General features: G+C 38.6%; 1 protein-coding gene across 2 annotated transcripts; it reads right to left on the minus strand.

Moving 5' to 3' along the window:
* Positions 1-3,944: 3,944 nt before the first annotated feature.
* On the minus strand, positions 3,945-17,389 carry LOC131364931 (ras association domain-containing protein 8). 2 transcript variants are annotated; one of them, XM_058408415.1, is made up of 6 exons: positions 17,068-17,389; positions 14,221-14,259; positions 9,120-9,314; positions 7,340-8,301; positions 6,365-6,515; positions 3,945-5,547 (listed from the first exon to the last, which is right to left on the minus strand). In XM_058408415.1, the coding sequence occupies exons 3-6, from the start codon at positions 9,220-9,222 to the stop codon at positions 5,435-5,437; spliced, it is 1,329 nt and encodes a 442-aa protein (XP_058264398.1). In that variant the 5' UTR covers positions 9,223-9,314; positions 14,221-14,259; positions 17,068-17,389; the 3' UTR covers positions 3,945-5,434. The 2 variants fall into 2 exon arrangements, with proteins under 2 accessions (XP_058264398.1, XP_058264397.1); XM_058408414.1 differs by lacking the exon at positions 14,221-14,259.
* Between the last annotated feature and the right edge of the window lie 1,315 nt (positions 17,390-18,704).

Genomic DNA, 18,704 nt, shown 5'->3' on the forward strand with positions numbered 1-18,704 from the left:
AGGTAGGTGTATAAGATTTTAAGGAGACTTGGGCTTTTTGAACAAACTACCTCTAAGACCAGTAGCCATATAAGAGTTATTGTACAATGTGCGACTAGTGATTGTGATTTATTTGCATTCACTGGTGCTGAGATCCTGTGAACTCTGGAAGATTTGTTTGCTGATTGCATCGACAGCAGGCAGCGTTGAGGTGCAAATTAAGGCCAGAGGAGTAAGGGGAAACCTGATGTATCCAGCTCTTGATTGTCTCGTAGCACTCAGAAGCTTTGAATATGGCTTTTTTGTTCCTTCTGCAAAACACACATGCACACACAAGATATCAGTATTTTGTAACAAACACAGGAACAGCTTGGGTTTATTTTGGAACAGACACCTATGCTGACTTTAATTCAATGGATTAAATTCACAAACCATAGAAATTTATAGAAATTGCCTCTGCAAAGAGTTTCTACTGTCTTTCCCTGCCTAACTTGGGTCCCGCCTACTGGGAGGAGTAAAGAGCGCTAATCACATGTTGTCAGAAACACTCAAAGGTAAAGTTGGGTGCTGTGAGAGCATTATGTAGTCTTACAATTGAACTTGAGCCATTTGAAGGGTGGGTCTTAAAGCCAATACAAAGTTTACAGCCCACCCAATAGCTGCTTGCATTCCTGATACTATCAATTAATCTTTTGGCAAACAGTTAATGATTTTTTTTTTAGTTCCAGCCCCTCAGGCACTTTTTGGTTGTGCATCAACACTACTTATAGTGAATTGCCTGCCAGGTTCAACAGTTGTTGTTCATTGATTTATCTCCTTCCTGACATGAGACCCTGATCTTATCTTAAGCCCGGAGTAACATTATCTGTATTTGTGGCAGTAAAATCTGTTCCTCACAACATTTTGGTTCATTGACCTGCCCTGATAAGTCACACATTTGTTTAGATGTGGCCAGCTCCTGTGGATTTGTGAACTGTAATTAAACAGAATGTATTTGGTATAAAAATGGTGAACAACACAATGCTAACCTACAGGCCTAATAATTTTAAGCTTTTCTTTTTCTTTGCAGAAACTGACACCACATTTACTTTTAGTAGTAATGGTGTAATATGCTCTGTGGATTATTAAATGTGTTTGAGCCATTGTGAATTTCACTCATTACATCTTATGCCTTGATTCTCTGTTGTTGCCTGTGTGTTTCTAAAACCCTGAAACAGGCCCAGGTAACAGAAACTACAGTCATGTTGGATCCTGTTAAGGTCTATTTTTAGGTTAAGCTAGGGTAATGTTAGGCTTAGCCTATGGTATACATCTATATAACAGTCGGTATAAAACTTATGTTTAGACTATGGAGTACCCGGGCTGTCTTTGTGCACAACTGTTTTTCCATTACCCTGGCTCTTATTCTCTTGATTCTTCAATAATCTTGCTTCTGGTGAAACTGCAGTATTTTTGATCAACCAGAAATATTTACAGCACCTGTCTCCCTGTCTCCCCGTTTCTTCTTGTGTTGCCTTGTCTGGTCTCCCTATAAATGTTAGTACCACCTGTCTCATTGTCTCCCCTGTCCTCCTGTCTTGCTGTCATCACCTGTCTTTTCCTGTCTCCCCTTGTCCCCCTGGCTCCACAAGTCTCCTTCTATCTATACTGTGTATCCCCCAGTTCCCCTGCCTCCTCCTGTCTGACAGAAAAAAATTGTGACGCCTGCCTTCCTCGTCTCTCCCTGTCCCCCTCGTTCCCACTGTTTCCTAGAAAAAAAATGTCTCCATTCTCCCAGGCTCCCTATCCCCCATTAAAATTTGTGTCACTTGTCATCCATTTGTTCCAGCAGCAAAGCACAGAAGAGGCTCTGGTTTGAGTCACTTTGCTTCCTGTGGTTTGCTGCATCCCAAACCACACACCAGCGCACTCAACAGTATGACAAGCTTGTTCGATGATGCAGGTTCTCTTACCATAATATTTTAGGGACTTTTTTGGGGACATTGGTTTTAACCAACTTTTGTTGTCTTCTGGTTTTGTCCCATCACTACCCTACATCCCTTTTGTCCCCAGATCGTTGCATGTAGTGTGTCTTTAAGGTTTTATGTCTGCTACTGTGGTCCATTTATGTACTTTAAATATTTTTAAGAGTACACTATATCCATATTTTTTAGGTGAAAGATATATATTAAAGATATAAATCATTTGGTACCACGCCAGCAACAAAGAAAGGTACAGATTAGTAACATTTCTTCTAAGAATTATACAGAAGTCTAAAATTGTGACAGACAGGACAATGGATAATACCACTATTAAGTGTCATCCATAAAGTTATGTGTTTATGTTCATGTGGGTCTAATATTAAATTTACTAAAGGAGGAACAACCAGGGCAGTGGGTAGCACTGTTATCTCCGGAGCTCCAGTGCCCTGGACTCTATCCTGAGTTTGAGTTGCTCCCCATCTGGAGTTTTGCATGTTCTCCCTGTGTTCATGTTGCTTTCCCCACAACTCCCAAAAAACAGGCAGGTACATGAATTTGCTACACTAAATTGGCCCTATATGAATGTGTGTGTGAAAGGTAACCTGCAAAAGACCCGAATCCCATCTGGAGAAAATTCTTTTGCCTTGTACTCAGTGATAGCGAGACAGCATCACAGCCCTGCAGCTTCTCTGCATATTTAAATGCGTCATTATAATACAAATCACATCAGTATGAACTGCATTCGCTTTAGTTATTTATTTGTCAAGTTTATAAAGTTTTTTTCTGGATGCTTCTGTTCTGCTGGTTAATATGTCCTGTCAGAGCTAGAGTTACCTTTTGGCACTTGTTCAGTTTCTGGTCCATTCTCAAAAATCACAGCCTTTACCTATATCAAGGTACCACACTGCAAGACTGAATGACCTTAATACTCTCTTGATTGCCAAGTTAAACAAAACAAAGGAGTCATGATTGTGCTGTGTTTCAAGAGACCTTGACTGCATGATCGATGATCTGTCAGCTCACTGTACTGAACTGAGTGAAAAACATGCAAAATCTATTCCAAAACCTACCTGGTATTTGATGCCATTATCAACCCTGATACTGGTAATCAGTTTGAAATCGGTTTACTATTTGTTTAGTTTCTTGGTAACATTCCTTTGACTTTATCATACAGGAAGTGCAAACAGCCAATAAGAAATGTATACGGCATTTTATAGTGTTTAGGGTGAAGCACTTTGCAGAGAATTGTGAAACACACACGTAAGATAAATCACCCTGCAAAGATTTATTGTAAGATAGGACCTTTAGGATATGGTACCTGATGTATTTTCAGTCAGAAAACTACAGTATTCATTTCCCATCTAATTTTATTCCTTCTTAATGACAAATTTGGAACCTGAGCAGATTACATAATGAACCTCCAAACGAAAGATGAATATATGTTCCTGTCCACCAACAGAGATGACATTTGTGATGTGTTTACAGTGCAGCTCAGCATTGCCAGGTTCTGAGTGTGGGGGATAGATTCGCTTTGATCGAGTTACTCTTTACTAGCCCATCATATAACCTGATTTGCAGTGCAGTTTTGGGAAATGACAAAAAAATCAGATGTGAAGGTAGCCCGCTCTGTACCAGCCACATGACGGTATGTGCCCTGAAACACTCCTAGAAATGAATCTGGATGTAAATGAGGCTTACTGCTTGGCAGGAACTCCTCAGGGCCAACTACATCTTAAGTACTGTGCAACCCACATACTGTGGGATCATGAACTGCAGAGAAGGTGTGTCTAGTTTCGTGAGAATGAACAGTTAGATACTCGTGTGCAGGATTAGAGTTCTAGGTAATTATTAGAGTTTAACATTTGGTATGAAATAGGTGCCAAGTCTGGTATCAGGAAACAGAATGAATATTCAGAGTGAAGAGATTAAACATGTTTGTGTTAATTTGATTTTTAATGTTGAAATGCAGTGCAATAAAACAGAAAGAGCTTCATAAGCAATATGTATAATTTACATATGCATGGCTTTACCACTTTATTAAAATACAGTTTCAAAGTAGAAAAAAAAAATAATTAAAGAAACTAAAAATTGACACTGTTCACAAGCACATTAAATGCATAAAAATGCAGCAGTGAGCACAAAGAAATGATGGCTGTGTCTGGAATCCCGATCAATCTCATGCACCGACGTGTAGTGAAGAACACTGCTGCCCAAGCTAAACTTCTATCTAGTTCATATAGTTTATCATTTACAGTACATATTTGATTTATAGTCTATATACAATGCCATTTAATAAGATGGCACCAGAGAGCATTGAGCCTTCATTCCTTTACATAAAACATTATGCTAGCATGCCTGAAGTTTCTGAAATTGGTTGATGCTATGATTCACACACTCAACCCCCATTCAGTGATGTGTGTGGCAGTATGGACAAAGAGAGTAAAATAAACGAGTAAACAAACAAAGGGATTTCAAACACAGCCAATGTGGTATTTATATAAAACAAAAAGATGCATGTTAGTTCACCATCACCATCTATTTCACATATAAACAGACTTGGGAGCTCCCCATTTTGATCTAGATTTGATCATGTTAATGCTTCATTAAAGACTTAAGGCACTGGTTACAATTATAACAGTTATAAACTGGTTAATTGACAGAGCCCAATCTATGATTTGTCAAGCATAATATACTGTAATACTGCAAAGTTTACCCCAAAGCTCAGTTTTACACATGTGCATGGCAAATTGTCTTGCATAAGCTATATATTAGTAAAACCTAAAGGGTAAACATGACAAAAAAATAGCTAATTATATAGCCAGAGATGTATTGCTATAAAACTGCATCCAAGCAGTTGGATTATGGCTACCAAAAATATACATATTAGCAGGCATCTTTGGCTCAACATCGCTAAAAAAAAAATCTAAATGTGGAGTACGCAAAGAAATATAATACCAACTGTGGCAAAATATAAACCTCAGCATAAAATATGATGCCACAGTAAAGACAGAAAGGTGCATGTGTCATGTTGCTTATGTGAACAACTCACTTTGTGGATGAATTAACAATTAAACAGCTCTGCAAAAATATATTCACATTTCTGAAATAACTCATCCCTAATATGTCCTTCCTTATACAGGCCTGTTGCTCCACAGTCTCCATACAGGAAATAAACATTCTTATATCAGCGTTCATTAGAGTTAATAGCAGAAATGACAGCTAACAGGCGAGTCTTGGGTTGAGGTATATTTCCAGTTTACTGTTACTAAAATAACGTATACCTTCATTGCTCCTTCATGCTTCTTACTGTTGTTCCATCAGCTGTCCAACATTGCAAAGACAAACATAACTACTAGCCTTAACCAACAAGTCACTTCCTATGACTATGTCTTGATGCATCACTTAGTGTTTTTGTGAAATCACATGAGCTTGTTGAAAAATACTGATGTTTTTCAGCAGATGTGTAAAGGTGGTTTCAGCTGTTCCTTTGTTCCTCAGACATAGATGCCCTCAGGGTTGAGGGCTGAGGTGATGGGGCTGTGTAGCACCCGCAAGTTAACTCCCAAAGAATGAGCCGGGCCTGGGCGCTTCAGCGAACCAGTCATTGCTGTAAAATCGAAAAGATATTTTATAGTCCATTTACAATCAGTATCAGCCAGGATGGATGCTAAGTAGAACTCTCTAAATGCTTCTTAATGTAAAATTCAGTGATGTTTATTCTGTTATAAAAATCAAACCAACTGTTATAATGGATTATAATGGATGTCTTGCAAACAATAGCCAGAAGACAGCAATAACAATGCAGTAGAGAACTCTTCTATATGTAAATAAAATTCTGTAGTGGATTACTGTACGATTCCTTTAATACTTATAAATAAATTATTTTTATAAAAAACTTTGTTTACTTAAAAAAAAAAAAAAAAAAAAAACTTTTCCAACTTGGTTGAAGCTGTAGTCAGACTTCACACTTATTGCTATTGTGTTATTTTCAAATGGCACTAGCGTAGCACTACAGCGTGCATGCCTCAGCACCTTGTTAAAGTCGTAGTCCACCCCACATGCTGCCGCTGGATACTAAGGTGAGTAACAGTACTCAGGGCATCTCCAGGCAGTTGTTGCCACAGTAACCAACACTGAATGGAGGTGGGTGGAACACATGTAGCTCTCAGTAGGGGTTCAGAAAGCCTCCAAGTCTTACTGTTAGAGCCAAAATAATGTGTGTGATGCATGAACACACAGGGAGTTACTGCCCACAGAGATGAACAATTGTGCTTTTTGCTACCGTTATTTCTAACTTGTTAAAAATAACTCAAAGATGGTTGGTGTAAGCCTTTATTATGAAAGTCTCTGGAAAAAAGTTTACTTGGAAGTTTTTGGAAAGTGTCTAGGACAGGGAGGAAAGGATGTAGTAGTAAGCAGAGTACCTGGTTCCTTAGGCACAGGGGGGACGCTGGCCTCCACGTCACTGGGCTCCACAGGCAGCACGGTCACTTTAGTGCCAGTCTGCTGGATGAACTGCTGAAGATTCACCTGCCTCAGCTCTTTAGTTAGCTGCTCAAGCTCAAACTGACTCTCCTGGGAAAAACATGTACATCTGCTGTGTGAGGCAGTAAAGACCGGATATATGCCTAATTACAGTTTCTGTGTTTACTTCAGAGTCTCTCAAGTAGTTCTATGGGATTTCATAAATCAACTTGTGAACTTGATATGATAAGGTTCTGTAAGAAACTCCGATACAGAGCGAGATACGGGCCGTCAACGTTTTGTAATCCAAGGCAGCGAGATAAAGGCAATATAATCCACATTTATAGCTCAACATTTAAAGTTCTTTAAATGTAAATTATTAAAATACTGAAAACTTTACAAGATGGATTTTTGACCAGGTGTCAAAAACAGAGAGAAAACTATTGTTCTGTAAAGTACTGTCCATTTTTAAATAGGCATCTTTGTTAAGTAGCAGAGTTTGAGGCCGTCTTGGATGCCTCATTTTGGCAATATAGTATTGTTAAAATTTGTAAAGCACAATGTAACACATTTGGTTACAGTGATGAAGTTTACATGCTGAACCCATTTTTAACAACATTGTTAAGATACAATTTTATAACAAAACTAATAGGATAATATGACATAATTAACTGCAATAATGTATTAGGGAAAGGAATACTTATTTACTTAATTATCTTCCCAAAATGTTATTTCATTAAATTAACAAAACCATTCCATTTTCTGCATCACAGTTTCTAAGCTAGTTTGGTCATCTACTACTGTCTTGTTCCTGTAGACGTTTTATTCAATGTTGATTTGAAAAGAGTCAAAAAGGGAGCTAGACAAAGAAAGGAGAATTGCTTTGTGATTGCCTAATGTATCTTCAACATAAATATCTTATCCATCTAACCTACCTGTAGTCTCTTACTAGACTGACTCAGTGACCTCTCCACAGCTCTGCAGCTGTTTTCCAGCTGTGCTGTGTGCTGAGCCTGAGCCTTGAGTTCAGCCTTCACCGTCTGTAGCCTGGCCTTCACTTCTCCTTCACTCCACAGCTGGTTTTCCCTTGTCTGCTCCTGCTGCCGCTGGGCCTCCAGCCCAGCTTCCATGCCATGCAGACGGCTCAGCCTCTGCTCCAGCTCAGTCTCGCAGGCTCGGAGCCGAGTGCGCACCTCCTGTAGCCGGTCCTCCAGCTGTCTCTCACTCTCGAGCTCAATCTGTAGCTCGCTGGCCCAAAACTCCTCCTCCTCCACCTCCACCTGGTTCCGACACAGCTGCTGCTCTAGCCGCACCATCTCCTCAGTCATGACTGCCCAGGAGTCCTCGCTGCTTGGTCTCTTTTGGCTCCATGCCTGCAGCTCTGTATCGCATGCCTCTGTTCGGCGCTCCAGAACAGTCAGAGACTCCCTCTGCAGCCTCACAAGGCGGGTCAGTTCTTCCACACGACTAGAAGGTAGCCTAGGAGATGTGGACAGGCTTTGGGGGGCACTGTTCATCAGAACAACACAGCGCTTGGAGTCTCTGTCTCCAGTTCTGGTTCCATTAAGTATGTCTCTAAGGCCACGTGGCGCCCCAGTAAAGGTGAGGGATTTGCGGCGTGGTTCACGGCGGCGGAGAGATCGCTCACCCTGGGCTCGGAGCTTAGCCATAATAGGGAGGCTCTGGCGGTGCAGGCCACGCTCAGGGCCCCGGGAGACAGGGGGCCCCTCAGATGGAGGGCGCTCTGTGAGGGAAGGGCCAGTACGGTGCAGAATGAACTGAACATCACCAGCATACTGACCCCAAGTGTTTAATGAGGCCACAGGGCTCTCATGAGGAGCCAAGTGTCGCTCAGAATCTCTCCATTTCTCGATAAGTGTGTAGCGTCCAGTGCGACCTGTAAGTTAAGTTAAGAGATCATGAAATATATATTTTTTTTAAATATGTTATATATTCAGTTGACCTTGGCCTAAAATTAATGTTGCCCATCATGGAAAAGTGATAAGCAGTTGCTGAAATTGAAAAGTTATCAAAGAGTTAAATAAGAAAGCATGTAAAACTTCATGGTAATAACGGAAAGAAATCAAGTATTAACCCTGACGGAAAGCTTAAGAGTCCCTTCTTCTTCTTTTTTGGTAGGATCATGACTCAGAGTTTCCATCTCATCAGGCACTTTTTCAGCCTTAGTATATTTCTTGCTAAAGTGAGGGGGGCGCTAAAGATTACACACTCTTTTGAGAAAGCTCAGAAAAGGGCTCAGACAATGAAGTAAAGAAGTTTAAATCAGTCAAACTGCATTTCAGGGTAAACAGTCTGAACCTCTTTCTCAAGCTCAAACAGAAGGTTTCAGAAGTTTGAAATAGTTAAAACAAAGAAAGTAAATGTTCAATATCTTGAATGTTTAATATTCATGATACTGAATTATTTCTTGGCCCCTATTTAAATGTAAGAAAATTTATGATACTGACTACAGAAACTGCTTTATACAAATGGTCAGATTTTTCTCATGGCTAATCTCTTCTACTGAAACATCAGGCTCAAACAATAATCTGATGGATCGAATTTTACACATACTTAGGGAGTCCAAGCCAGCTCGAGTGTATACTCTCATTAAAGAAAACATGGTAAACAAATTTTAGCAAACAAATAATAAGAAACTCTGAAATTCACGTGAATATTTCAATGATATTTTTCACTGAAGTTGATGCTGCTTACCTATTGCTTGAGCTAGTGCAATGACCACTTCCTGACAGGTGGTGGCCTCTGTGACTCCACAGACCACTCGCTGGATTCCATCCACCCAAACCTTCAGCTCCATCCTGACACAGGCGGTGCAGAGTTGGGCCTCTAGCTCTGCTCCTTCATTCCCGCAGACTGCAGCTGCGATTAGCACCGGTCAACAGGGCCACACTGGACACAGACAGGAAAGCACTCAATACTGCTCATGCACCCACATGTAAAGCACCACACATACATTAGAGGACTACAAACATAGCTGTGTCTCTCTCTCTCTCTTTTTTTTTTTTAGAACTTAGCAACAGAGGACAATTGTAACAAGACCACTAAAAGAGAGTTCTGTTCTGTTCCCTTTCATTTCTCAAATCATACCATGTTTAACTCTAATATGCAGGTGATACTGGAGTGCTCAAGAACTTCCTTTGCCAATGGATTCTTCTAACCTCGTTTGTTGTTCAAATGAAAGTCCGTTAATTGTCAAAGGAGGGGGAAAAAAAAAAAAAAAAAACTCCATCTGGCCACAGACTCTAGAATCACGACCCTGTGAGTCACTGCCTCTACTATCAGGAAAGCTTTGCCAAAGGAAATGTCCATGCTTCTAGCAAGAGCCCCCTGTATGCTTTCAGATGGACATGTTTCCTTCCTAAGAATATCCCCCCAGGTTTTAGCAACAAAAGAAGGCTTTTGTATGGCAACTAGCTTTTAGTCACCTTTACATAATGTGTCTCAGAACAATGGAATGAAAACCTGAATGTGACGTTTTAATGCAGCACACACTTTAGGCATAAATCAGTGCAAGTTTTGTATTGTGGAGATGGCCACACTGGGAATTATGGGACCAGCTGGACTCAACACTCTCTGCCTCCCACTCACAAGTATTTCTAGGCTACAAAGGTATGGGTTTGAGCCAGGGTTTTGATTTTGTGCATAAAAATACAAGTAGTACCCTTAAAAAAAACACACACACACACACACACACACACCCATTAGACAGCTCAAAGCTATACACTTATATATATATATATATATATATATATAGCTTTGAGCAGTCTAATGCATCATATGCATTTGAAGGATTTATTTATTTATGTATCTTTACAAAATGTATAATCGTGGCAACTGCTGATAAAAAGATTTCATTTATTATTATTTGTGAAGACAACATTTGGTCACAAGGGATTACACTTTTTTTCTGTAATATTTACATAAATAACTGTAAGACTGAGTTCTTGGGCAACTCATTGTAATTTCAACGCACAAGTAACATGCATTTTATTAAATTGCTATTTCTTCCAATTTATTTACAAAATTCATGCTTCACACAAGCCGCACAGTAATAATTGGTAAAAATGCAGACTTTGTGTGTATATCTTACCCATCTTTTGTGTCTATTAGTAGGTGAGAATAGACCAAAGGGTTTTTTTCTGACAGAGTCATCATTCTCTCCACCTCAATTCCCCCCGATTAATGTCGTTACAAACAGTCCTTTCATTTATTCATTATTTCACAAAAGAATGAAGCTTTGAACAGTTGCCTCTCCAAATGGGACACAGCTAATTTACTTTGTGTGCGGGGCACTGGAATGGAAAAGTAGATCATTTCTGTCAGCCAAAGACCACAGAACGCCTCCATGGGCTCCATTCGAAGAAATGCAATACTCTGCTAATAATATGCCACAGATCCCAATCCATCACTGAGCCTTCTGCTGATAAAGACAATGCAAGGTTGCATGATGTAACAAAAATACCACTTTAATGTGTGGAGACTCCAACATTACTGCTTAAACTGAGTTAATAACTGAACTATTCAGAATTGTTTGCAGAGTACAGGAAGTTTATGAAGACAGCCGGGGTGAGCTCCTGATTTCTTATTAGGCAACTCACTGAATTACTCAATTGTTTAGACTACAGAGGATGACTTTGATCAAAATGTCTCTCTTCGCAAAAAGGAAAACGTTTCTGCTGAGTACATTTAGATACTTTATTCCAGTTCGTTTGGGAATAACTGGAAAAAGACATATCAGAGCACATGAAAATAATATGCCTTATAGAACATTATTATTATTATTGTTATTATTATGAACAATGCTACAAGATGATTGCAATACAGTAGCTTTGCATCTAACAGTTATGCACACACAATGTTTCTACTCTTATAACCATGGTGAGGAAAAAAAGCATCTCAGCAGGCACAAAACATTGAATCTTGAGGTGGCTGGGCTACAACAGCAGAAGACCGCAGTGGGTTTCGTTCCTGCCAGCTAAGAACAGGAATCTGGAGCCATCATGGGCACAGACTCGCTCAAACTGCACAGCTGAATCTTAGGGGGGAAAAAATAAATCACCCAGACTTTTTCCAGTTAACTGTTTAGCTCATCATGGGTGAGTCTGTGCCCATGGTAGTCTCCGATTCCTCTTCTTGGCTGACAGGAGTCTAACCTGATCTGGTGTGCTGTTGAAGCTCATCCACCTCAAGGTTTAATGGGCAGCATGAGATGCTTTTCTGCTCACTACTGTTTGTAAAGAGTGCTTATCTTCTAAGAGTTACTACAGTTCAGGTCAGTTCAGACTAGTTTAAATCATTCTTATCTCTCTCGTTAACAAGATGTGTGAAAATCCCAGATCAACAATTTCTGAAAGACTGGAACCAGCCCATCTGTCACCATCAACCACGCCACAGTTAAAGTCGCAGAGTTCACACTTTTTCTCCCATTCTGAAATATGATGTGAACATTAACTGAAGCTCTTGACCTGTAGTATTTTATGCATCGTGCTGATGTGATGTGATTGGCTGATTGGATAACTGCATGAATGTGCAGGTGTACAATTGCTCCTAATAAACTGGGCGGTAAATATATATCTCCAATATTTCCTCTAAAAGCCCAATTGCTTGTTTATCTCCGAGAGCAGAAATCTTTTCCATGCCATTCATTTTGAGTCATGATTTCACATATTCTCACATGTAGGAGCTGGTATTGGCATAAATGCCTGTGTTGGTGTCCAATGCCATATGGTCTTGGTCTTGGATGCTGAGGAACCACTCTGAGATTACCCTACTCTAAGTAACATGGATCCTGTCTAAAACATAAGCAAAGTGAAGACGCAACCGAATGTGGCCACTGCATATAGCACACCATCACCCAAAACATACTTCTGAGCTGATATCAATTAAGGTAAAATGATAATTAAGTTGAAAATTCTATATCTATATTGCTGTAGAAAAAAACAAAACAAAACCGTGGCCTCATTGTAACCAGAAAGTGAATAACAAGATGGAAGGGCAGAACAACCTTCCAAATTCACCCATTCTCTATTCATGCAAGTGGTATTTTTATGTAACCATTTTTTATGTGAGTTAGAGTGCTCTCATCCTTCATTAAGACTTCTCTGGAGCATCGCCGCCAGTATATGCTTTTCTAAAGAGAGTCTGGCTCTAAAAGGATACTAAGCCATTAGCTTTCCTGGCTCTTTGTTGTGACCTTCCCATGCTGTGAACATGGCCTTCTGCTACCCTGACTTGGAGCACAGGTCCAGAACCAATGCAAAGACAATCTGGCCCTCCTGATTAGGTCTGGGGGTAGGAATCTGACGAATTCATTATTATACTGATTTTAATAGTTGACTTAAATAGAATTGCTACATGTGATGTGCTACAATGATGGATCACATTTTCCTTTACATTTTGCTTAAAAATCTAGATGTTAATGTTATGTTTTAGTGTGTGAATCATTTATTTTGGTATGGATGAAGGTCCCTGCAAATAAAATGTTCAAGAGACTGTTATATTTATTCACTATCAGAAAATTACCCAAAAGAAAAAGTTTCATCATGCAAACAGTGTATGTGACTGTTTAAGCTAGTTTACGCAGGGATAGGTTTAACTGTAGGATTACAGTTTTCTTTTCTAAAAATTCCAGGCAACAATTTGGGAATCAATACAGTTCAACAGCACTTTTAACAGTGGTCTTTGTCACAAAGCAGCTTTACAGCTCTATAGTCTTTACACATAATGCAATATGCTTTAATTTATAGTATTAAACAAATCCTTCTCTTACATTAGTCCCTACAATCAATGTTGGTTTCTGACGATTTCTTCTATAGTGGGCATATTTTAAATGCTTTGTTTTTACTTTCAGGGTTTCTTTTCACGAAGTCTACACTGATTATCAAGTGACTTCCCAAGATAGCTAAATTAGAAAGAAAAAAACAAACAACAACAACAACCACTCCCCCAAAACCGACTACAGTCTATTGTGTTTGAGTAACAGTAATGTCAAGAAGAAAACAACAACTAATAACATCCAGACATGCTTTCATTACACTGCAATCTGCTAGTAAAATTCTTTTTGCATTTTTTCAAAAAAAATTGTATTTCTTTTTTAAAACTAAGGCTAAAATGCAGTTTTAAAAGCAGAACTATAGGGTTATACACCGATATACAGAAATCTCACTCCTGAAGAAATCCCTTCACAGTCTTGGGTTTCGGCACACTAAAACAACCTTCATTTACAAACAGTTTAAACAAAATCATTCAATGCCTTGTCGCTGGCCCTTTCTTAAGCACACTAAAGCCTAAAGAGTTCTTTTTTGCCTGTCAGGAAGTGAGAGGGAAAAGCCTTAGACAAGCCTTAGAAGGTGACAAAAAACTCACTCATGAATTCATGATCAGAAACTCAGATCTCTTGCTAAACCTTACTGAGCAGACCACCCCTATACTCTGATACGGTGTATGCCACTTCTTAAAATAAACACCACAGGCAAGATAACCCAATCTGTTCTATATTGCGATAACAAGAACGCGGTGGGGTGAAATATCATGCCTACAGATGTATGGTGCAAATTGTACTACAGTATATAAACAGTACAGCAAATACATGGAACGACAAGTTAACTGTGCATAACTGAGCATAATAATCAGGGCTGACTGACTGTACAATGCGTACAATGGGAACATTTCCTTGGTAAATTATAGTGTATATACATTATATCTCCAAGGCATTATGTAAAGGAAAAGCATTCTTTCAGAATGATCCTTTCAATGGATCGCTTTCATTATCCGTTTGCCTACAAATCACACTAACCTTGTTTGCCAGAAAAGGACACAAAGGACATAGGAAGTCCTGCAAGAGACAAGAGGCTTAAGTCATGACAGGAAAGAACCAAATTAGAAATGAATGACAGACCAATTTTACCTTCTCGCAAAGAAGGGACACTTATATATATATATAAAAGTATACATTTATAACACATATACATATATAAATATATATATATATATATATATATATATATATATATATATATATAACAAGTGAACTCCTGAAGCACTGATTCTCCTGTTTCCTGCTGAACTTTTAATTCTGCTAGTGTCTGCCTTAGCTGCCATGCTACATGTAATTACTAACAATTTATGCACTCTGGAGTAATTGGTTGCAGGCCTCGTCTGAAATGGATCCACACACTTACACTCACTCACTCTCACTCACACACTCTCTCACACACACTGACACACACACACAGCATGTGTGTTCTCTAAATCTGACTGCTTTTCCCTCTACTGGAAAAAGGGCACAAAAGAAAAGGTGATGAACTTAGCTTTGCTTGTCAATCTAATCATATGCACGTGAAGCAAGACGAGAAACGAACACATGTAGCTAAGCAGAATTTAAATAACAAATTAAAAAGACATGTCTTTCCTGTATATTAATCATTGTTGGGAATGTACATGCCCCAATGGATGCGGGATTTTAATCAGGAAACACTGGCCTTGATCTTGCACCATAGGCACTGATAACATTGAGGCTGCACATTCCAAACCACATGCATTCTATGAGCCATGATTCAGATAAGTATTCCTATTCCCACTACCCTTCCCTTGATGTGAACAGCAACACTAGCAATACACTAGCTACAATCCTGCTCATCACAAGCTGATAGTTTAGAATGTGTGACGGTAAATGAAAGCGGTGTAAATGGTATCAAGCTGATACAAGTATTAAGCCTCAAGGGAATAAGATATTAAGTCTGTCAATTACGTGTATTGTTTTACACAACCCTCAAATTTGAGAATTTAGAAATTTTAGTCTTTTTAAATACACCATACACTGCTTTTGGCATGCATACATTCTTAGGTGTATACAAGAAGCACCATGTAAAGTAGCTACCATCTGTGTTTATGCCTTAATGCGAACGACAACAGAAACACAAATCCACCCGAAGATTATGAGAGTATTTTGACTCAGATGAACTGGGAAGGTCAATCGAAACTGATGACACTTTCAAATATTATGCATGTATGTGGTTGCAAATAGCTGACAGAGAGAGAATGAAAAGCAGAAACCTTCTATCGCTCTCTCTCAATAAGTACTGTGTGTGCAGCAAAATCCCAGTGTGTGTGGAGAGAGGAAGGAAAACAGCCCCCCTCACATAGCCCTGTAAAACAATAACCTGAGGGCTCTTGGATTTTAGTGAGAGTAGTCAAGGAACAAGGGTTCAATGTGAAATCTCAAAAGTGGGTATATCAATAAGTATGAATTATTTATATTAGTTACACCACTAGATTAACATCCAACACTTTATTAACCTGCTAGATGATATATAACTTTTGGAATAATAGTAGAATAATAGCAGAACTGTATTATATTATTGGCATTTTAAGGTGCTTGCCTTGCAACATTTCATTTAGAGTAGCAAGTAAGCACCCCCTTACTTTAGTTAACTGTGTGAACTTTTAGTTCAGTTCCACTGCTGAATATGTCTTTTTTCTTTCTTCTGTTAGGAAAATCAGATCATTAAGAGGCAAAATAGGCCTCGGACAATAAAAAAAAGAAGAAATACATCTCAAACAGCGTTTCCTTTCCAAGACTTTCACAAAGAAGAACAACGTACCTTCTGTGGTATTTAAGTGCACAGCAACTATGGCTGCCTGAGTCCTTGTAAACCTTTTTCGGAGTATTTTCGTCGGAGTACCATCCTGGCCCGGGATGTTTTAATAAACTCAAGGACCCCCCCCCCAACATGGAGGTCAGCACTGGCAGACGTGCTAACATCTGGATGGCACATTGAGCTGCACATAATGCTCGCTTTGTTCTTTTGCCATGATTGTGAAGAGCAAGAGAACTGGCCTTCGGGAGGGAGTAAAAGTGCTGTCCGACAAAAATATTAAGGTGGCCAGCTTTCTCCATATGGTTAATATTAATATTCTCTGAGCTCATCTGTTTTAGTAGTTACTTTAAAAAAAAAAAAAATCTCCTGTCTAATTTCGGGGTTCGGTTCAGAATAATACATAGACACCATTTACCATAATAATAATAATAATAATAATAATAAGAAGAAGAAGAAGAAGAAGAAGAATTAGAAGAAGAAGAGGAAGAAGAAAACATTAAGCTGTCTAGATATAAACTGCCTAATTATAGTATGTTGACAATCAATGTTTTCTGATAAATATTTAATAAATAAACATGATCTGATTATGTTCAGACATTTGTTGCCTTGTTTGGTGTCTGTTATTTCGTTGTTTATATTTATTTCTCACACTCAATAGTTCATCTGTTGAGTTAAATCTTCATTGAAGTGAAATATTTGTATATATATATATATATATATATATATATATATATATATATATATATATATATATATTTACATAAACACGAGTAAACCTCATTGATGTGAGTTATTTCCTCAGCACACTGTAGTGAAATGTGAGCAGTGGGTTAATCCCGGCTCAATCTCAGCTTGTCTTCAGGCTCCAGTTGATCTCAGCTTGTTTTTGCCTGGAGTGTGCCGTCAAACTGAGCAATAGCGACAAGATTATTCTATATATTTTTTTAGTCCACACTGGACACAACACGTCTCTGTCCATCAGCGGCCCTCATCTATTATCTTTCACGCGGATTTAATAATAATCAAGGTCGTTTTTGCCTTACCTTTCAATCCGTATCCTGAAGAAAACAACCCGTCCTGACCGTTTTCCCCAGACCTGACGTTACCGCGTCTGAAGTTTGCTGAACAAATGGACAACGGAACGCAGTTTTGTTCATCTTCCTGCCTATTAACACTCACGCTGGATGGGGATATGCGTTATAAAGGCTTTGTAAACAAACACGGATGCTTTCCTGTAGCAGGAGACAGAATGAACCGAGCGGACTGACGAGCAGAGGGAAAAGTTTTCATGCTGTGTAACGGCGCATTCTGCGGGAAACTCCCCCATACTGCTCTAACATGGCAACGGCTCCGGGACAGCGCGGTGCATTCTGGGGGATTTTAAAGCTGCACTAGGGTCTGTGTAAGCAGCTCAGAAGGAAAAAAAAAACCTGACGCAAAATGTGAGAGCAGGCAGAAACCAGAGGAGAGATCTACTCTGATCTACTCTCACATTCACCATCATCACCCCCGTGTGGGACTGAATATGTGTGAGGACATGTAGTCTAGAATATCAAGCTGCAACCTAATGCAGCAGTAAAGCTCATGCAATGCTATGAGTGTGTGTGAATTTTCATCTTCTCACAAACACTGAGTATTGACATGGACACTGTGCTTGGGAATGGGTGTAAATAAGAGCATAAATCAGTCAAGAGTAAATAAACTTCAACCCGTCCAAGAAGAAATAAAGATATGCACTTCATGCACAACATGCCATTTTTAGCAACTGGGTTCAGGTTAATGGATATACTGACACCTAGTGCTTTACACTGGTATTGCTCCTCTGTAATTGTTTAGTGTAAAAGAGCATCTGCAACAACAACAACAACAACAACAACAATAATAATAATTATAGATAAGACCCTTTATGTGTACTGTCAATAAGTCATGATAAGAGATCAAATATATTGGATAGCTAAAGAAGCATTTATTGTTAATAATAATAATAATAATAATAATAATAATAATAATAATAATTATTATTATTATTATTATTATTATTATTATTATTATTATATAATTTATAATAATTATCATTATTATTATTATTATTATATAATTAATTATAAATATATATATTATATATTATTATTATTATTATTATTATTATTACTGTTATTTGTTTATTTTTTATTATTGTTGTTGTTAATAATAATATTAGATTGATTACTACTACTACTACTACTAATAATAATAAGTAGATGTGGGTTTTCTGTTCCGTTCCCGTTCTCCGTTTTCTGTTCTGTTTCCGTTCATTCTTCTTGTCCAAATTAGATGCCAGAGATTTATAAAGGACACATATCTTTCCATTCAAAAATGTTCACCGAAAACAAGTAGTCTTTATTATTTAGATGTCTATATTTCTTAAGTTTATACTGGGAGATTGTTTATGAGAATCTGCGAGGTGAAATCGTGTCTGCCAAAAAAGTTGCGCAACTAGAAATAGCTCATGTGGTAGTTATTTTAAACCAGTCCGACTAAAAGACATGTAGGTTAAAACCATTTTTGTTAATGTCACCTACTGGTCGGGGGCGGAACAAATGCGCCTCGATGCCTGAAGGATCGACAAGGGCAATGAACCAATCAGATCCTTGCATGGCTCTGACGTATGTTCAGCGCGTCCCGGTTATATTTAGGACCT

Source organism: Hemibagrus wyckioides, linkage group LG14, assembly GCF_019097595.1.
Source record: "Hemibagrus wyckioides isolate EC202008001 linkage group LG14, SWU_Hwy_1.0, whole genome shotgun sequence".
NCBI classification, from domain to species: Eukaryota; Metazoa; Chordata; class Actinopteri; order Siluriformes; family Bagridae; genus Hemibagrus; species Hemibagrus wyckioides.

Coding starts and splice junctions, on each gene's coding strand:
- LOC131364931 (XM_058408414.1), bottom strand. CDS start 9,222: ATGGAGCTGAAGGTTTGGGTGGATGGAATCCAGCGAGTGGTCTGTGGA. Junction 6,516..7,339: donor AGTCTAGTAAGAGACTACAG/GTAGGTTAGATG, acceptor TGTTTTTCCCAG/GAGAGTCAGTTTGAGCTTGA. Junction 5,548..6,364: donor CCCTGTGCCTAAGGAACCAG/GTACTCTGCTTA, acceptor TCGATTTTACAG/CAATGACTGGTTCGCTGAAG.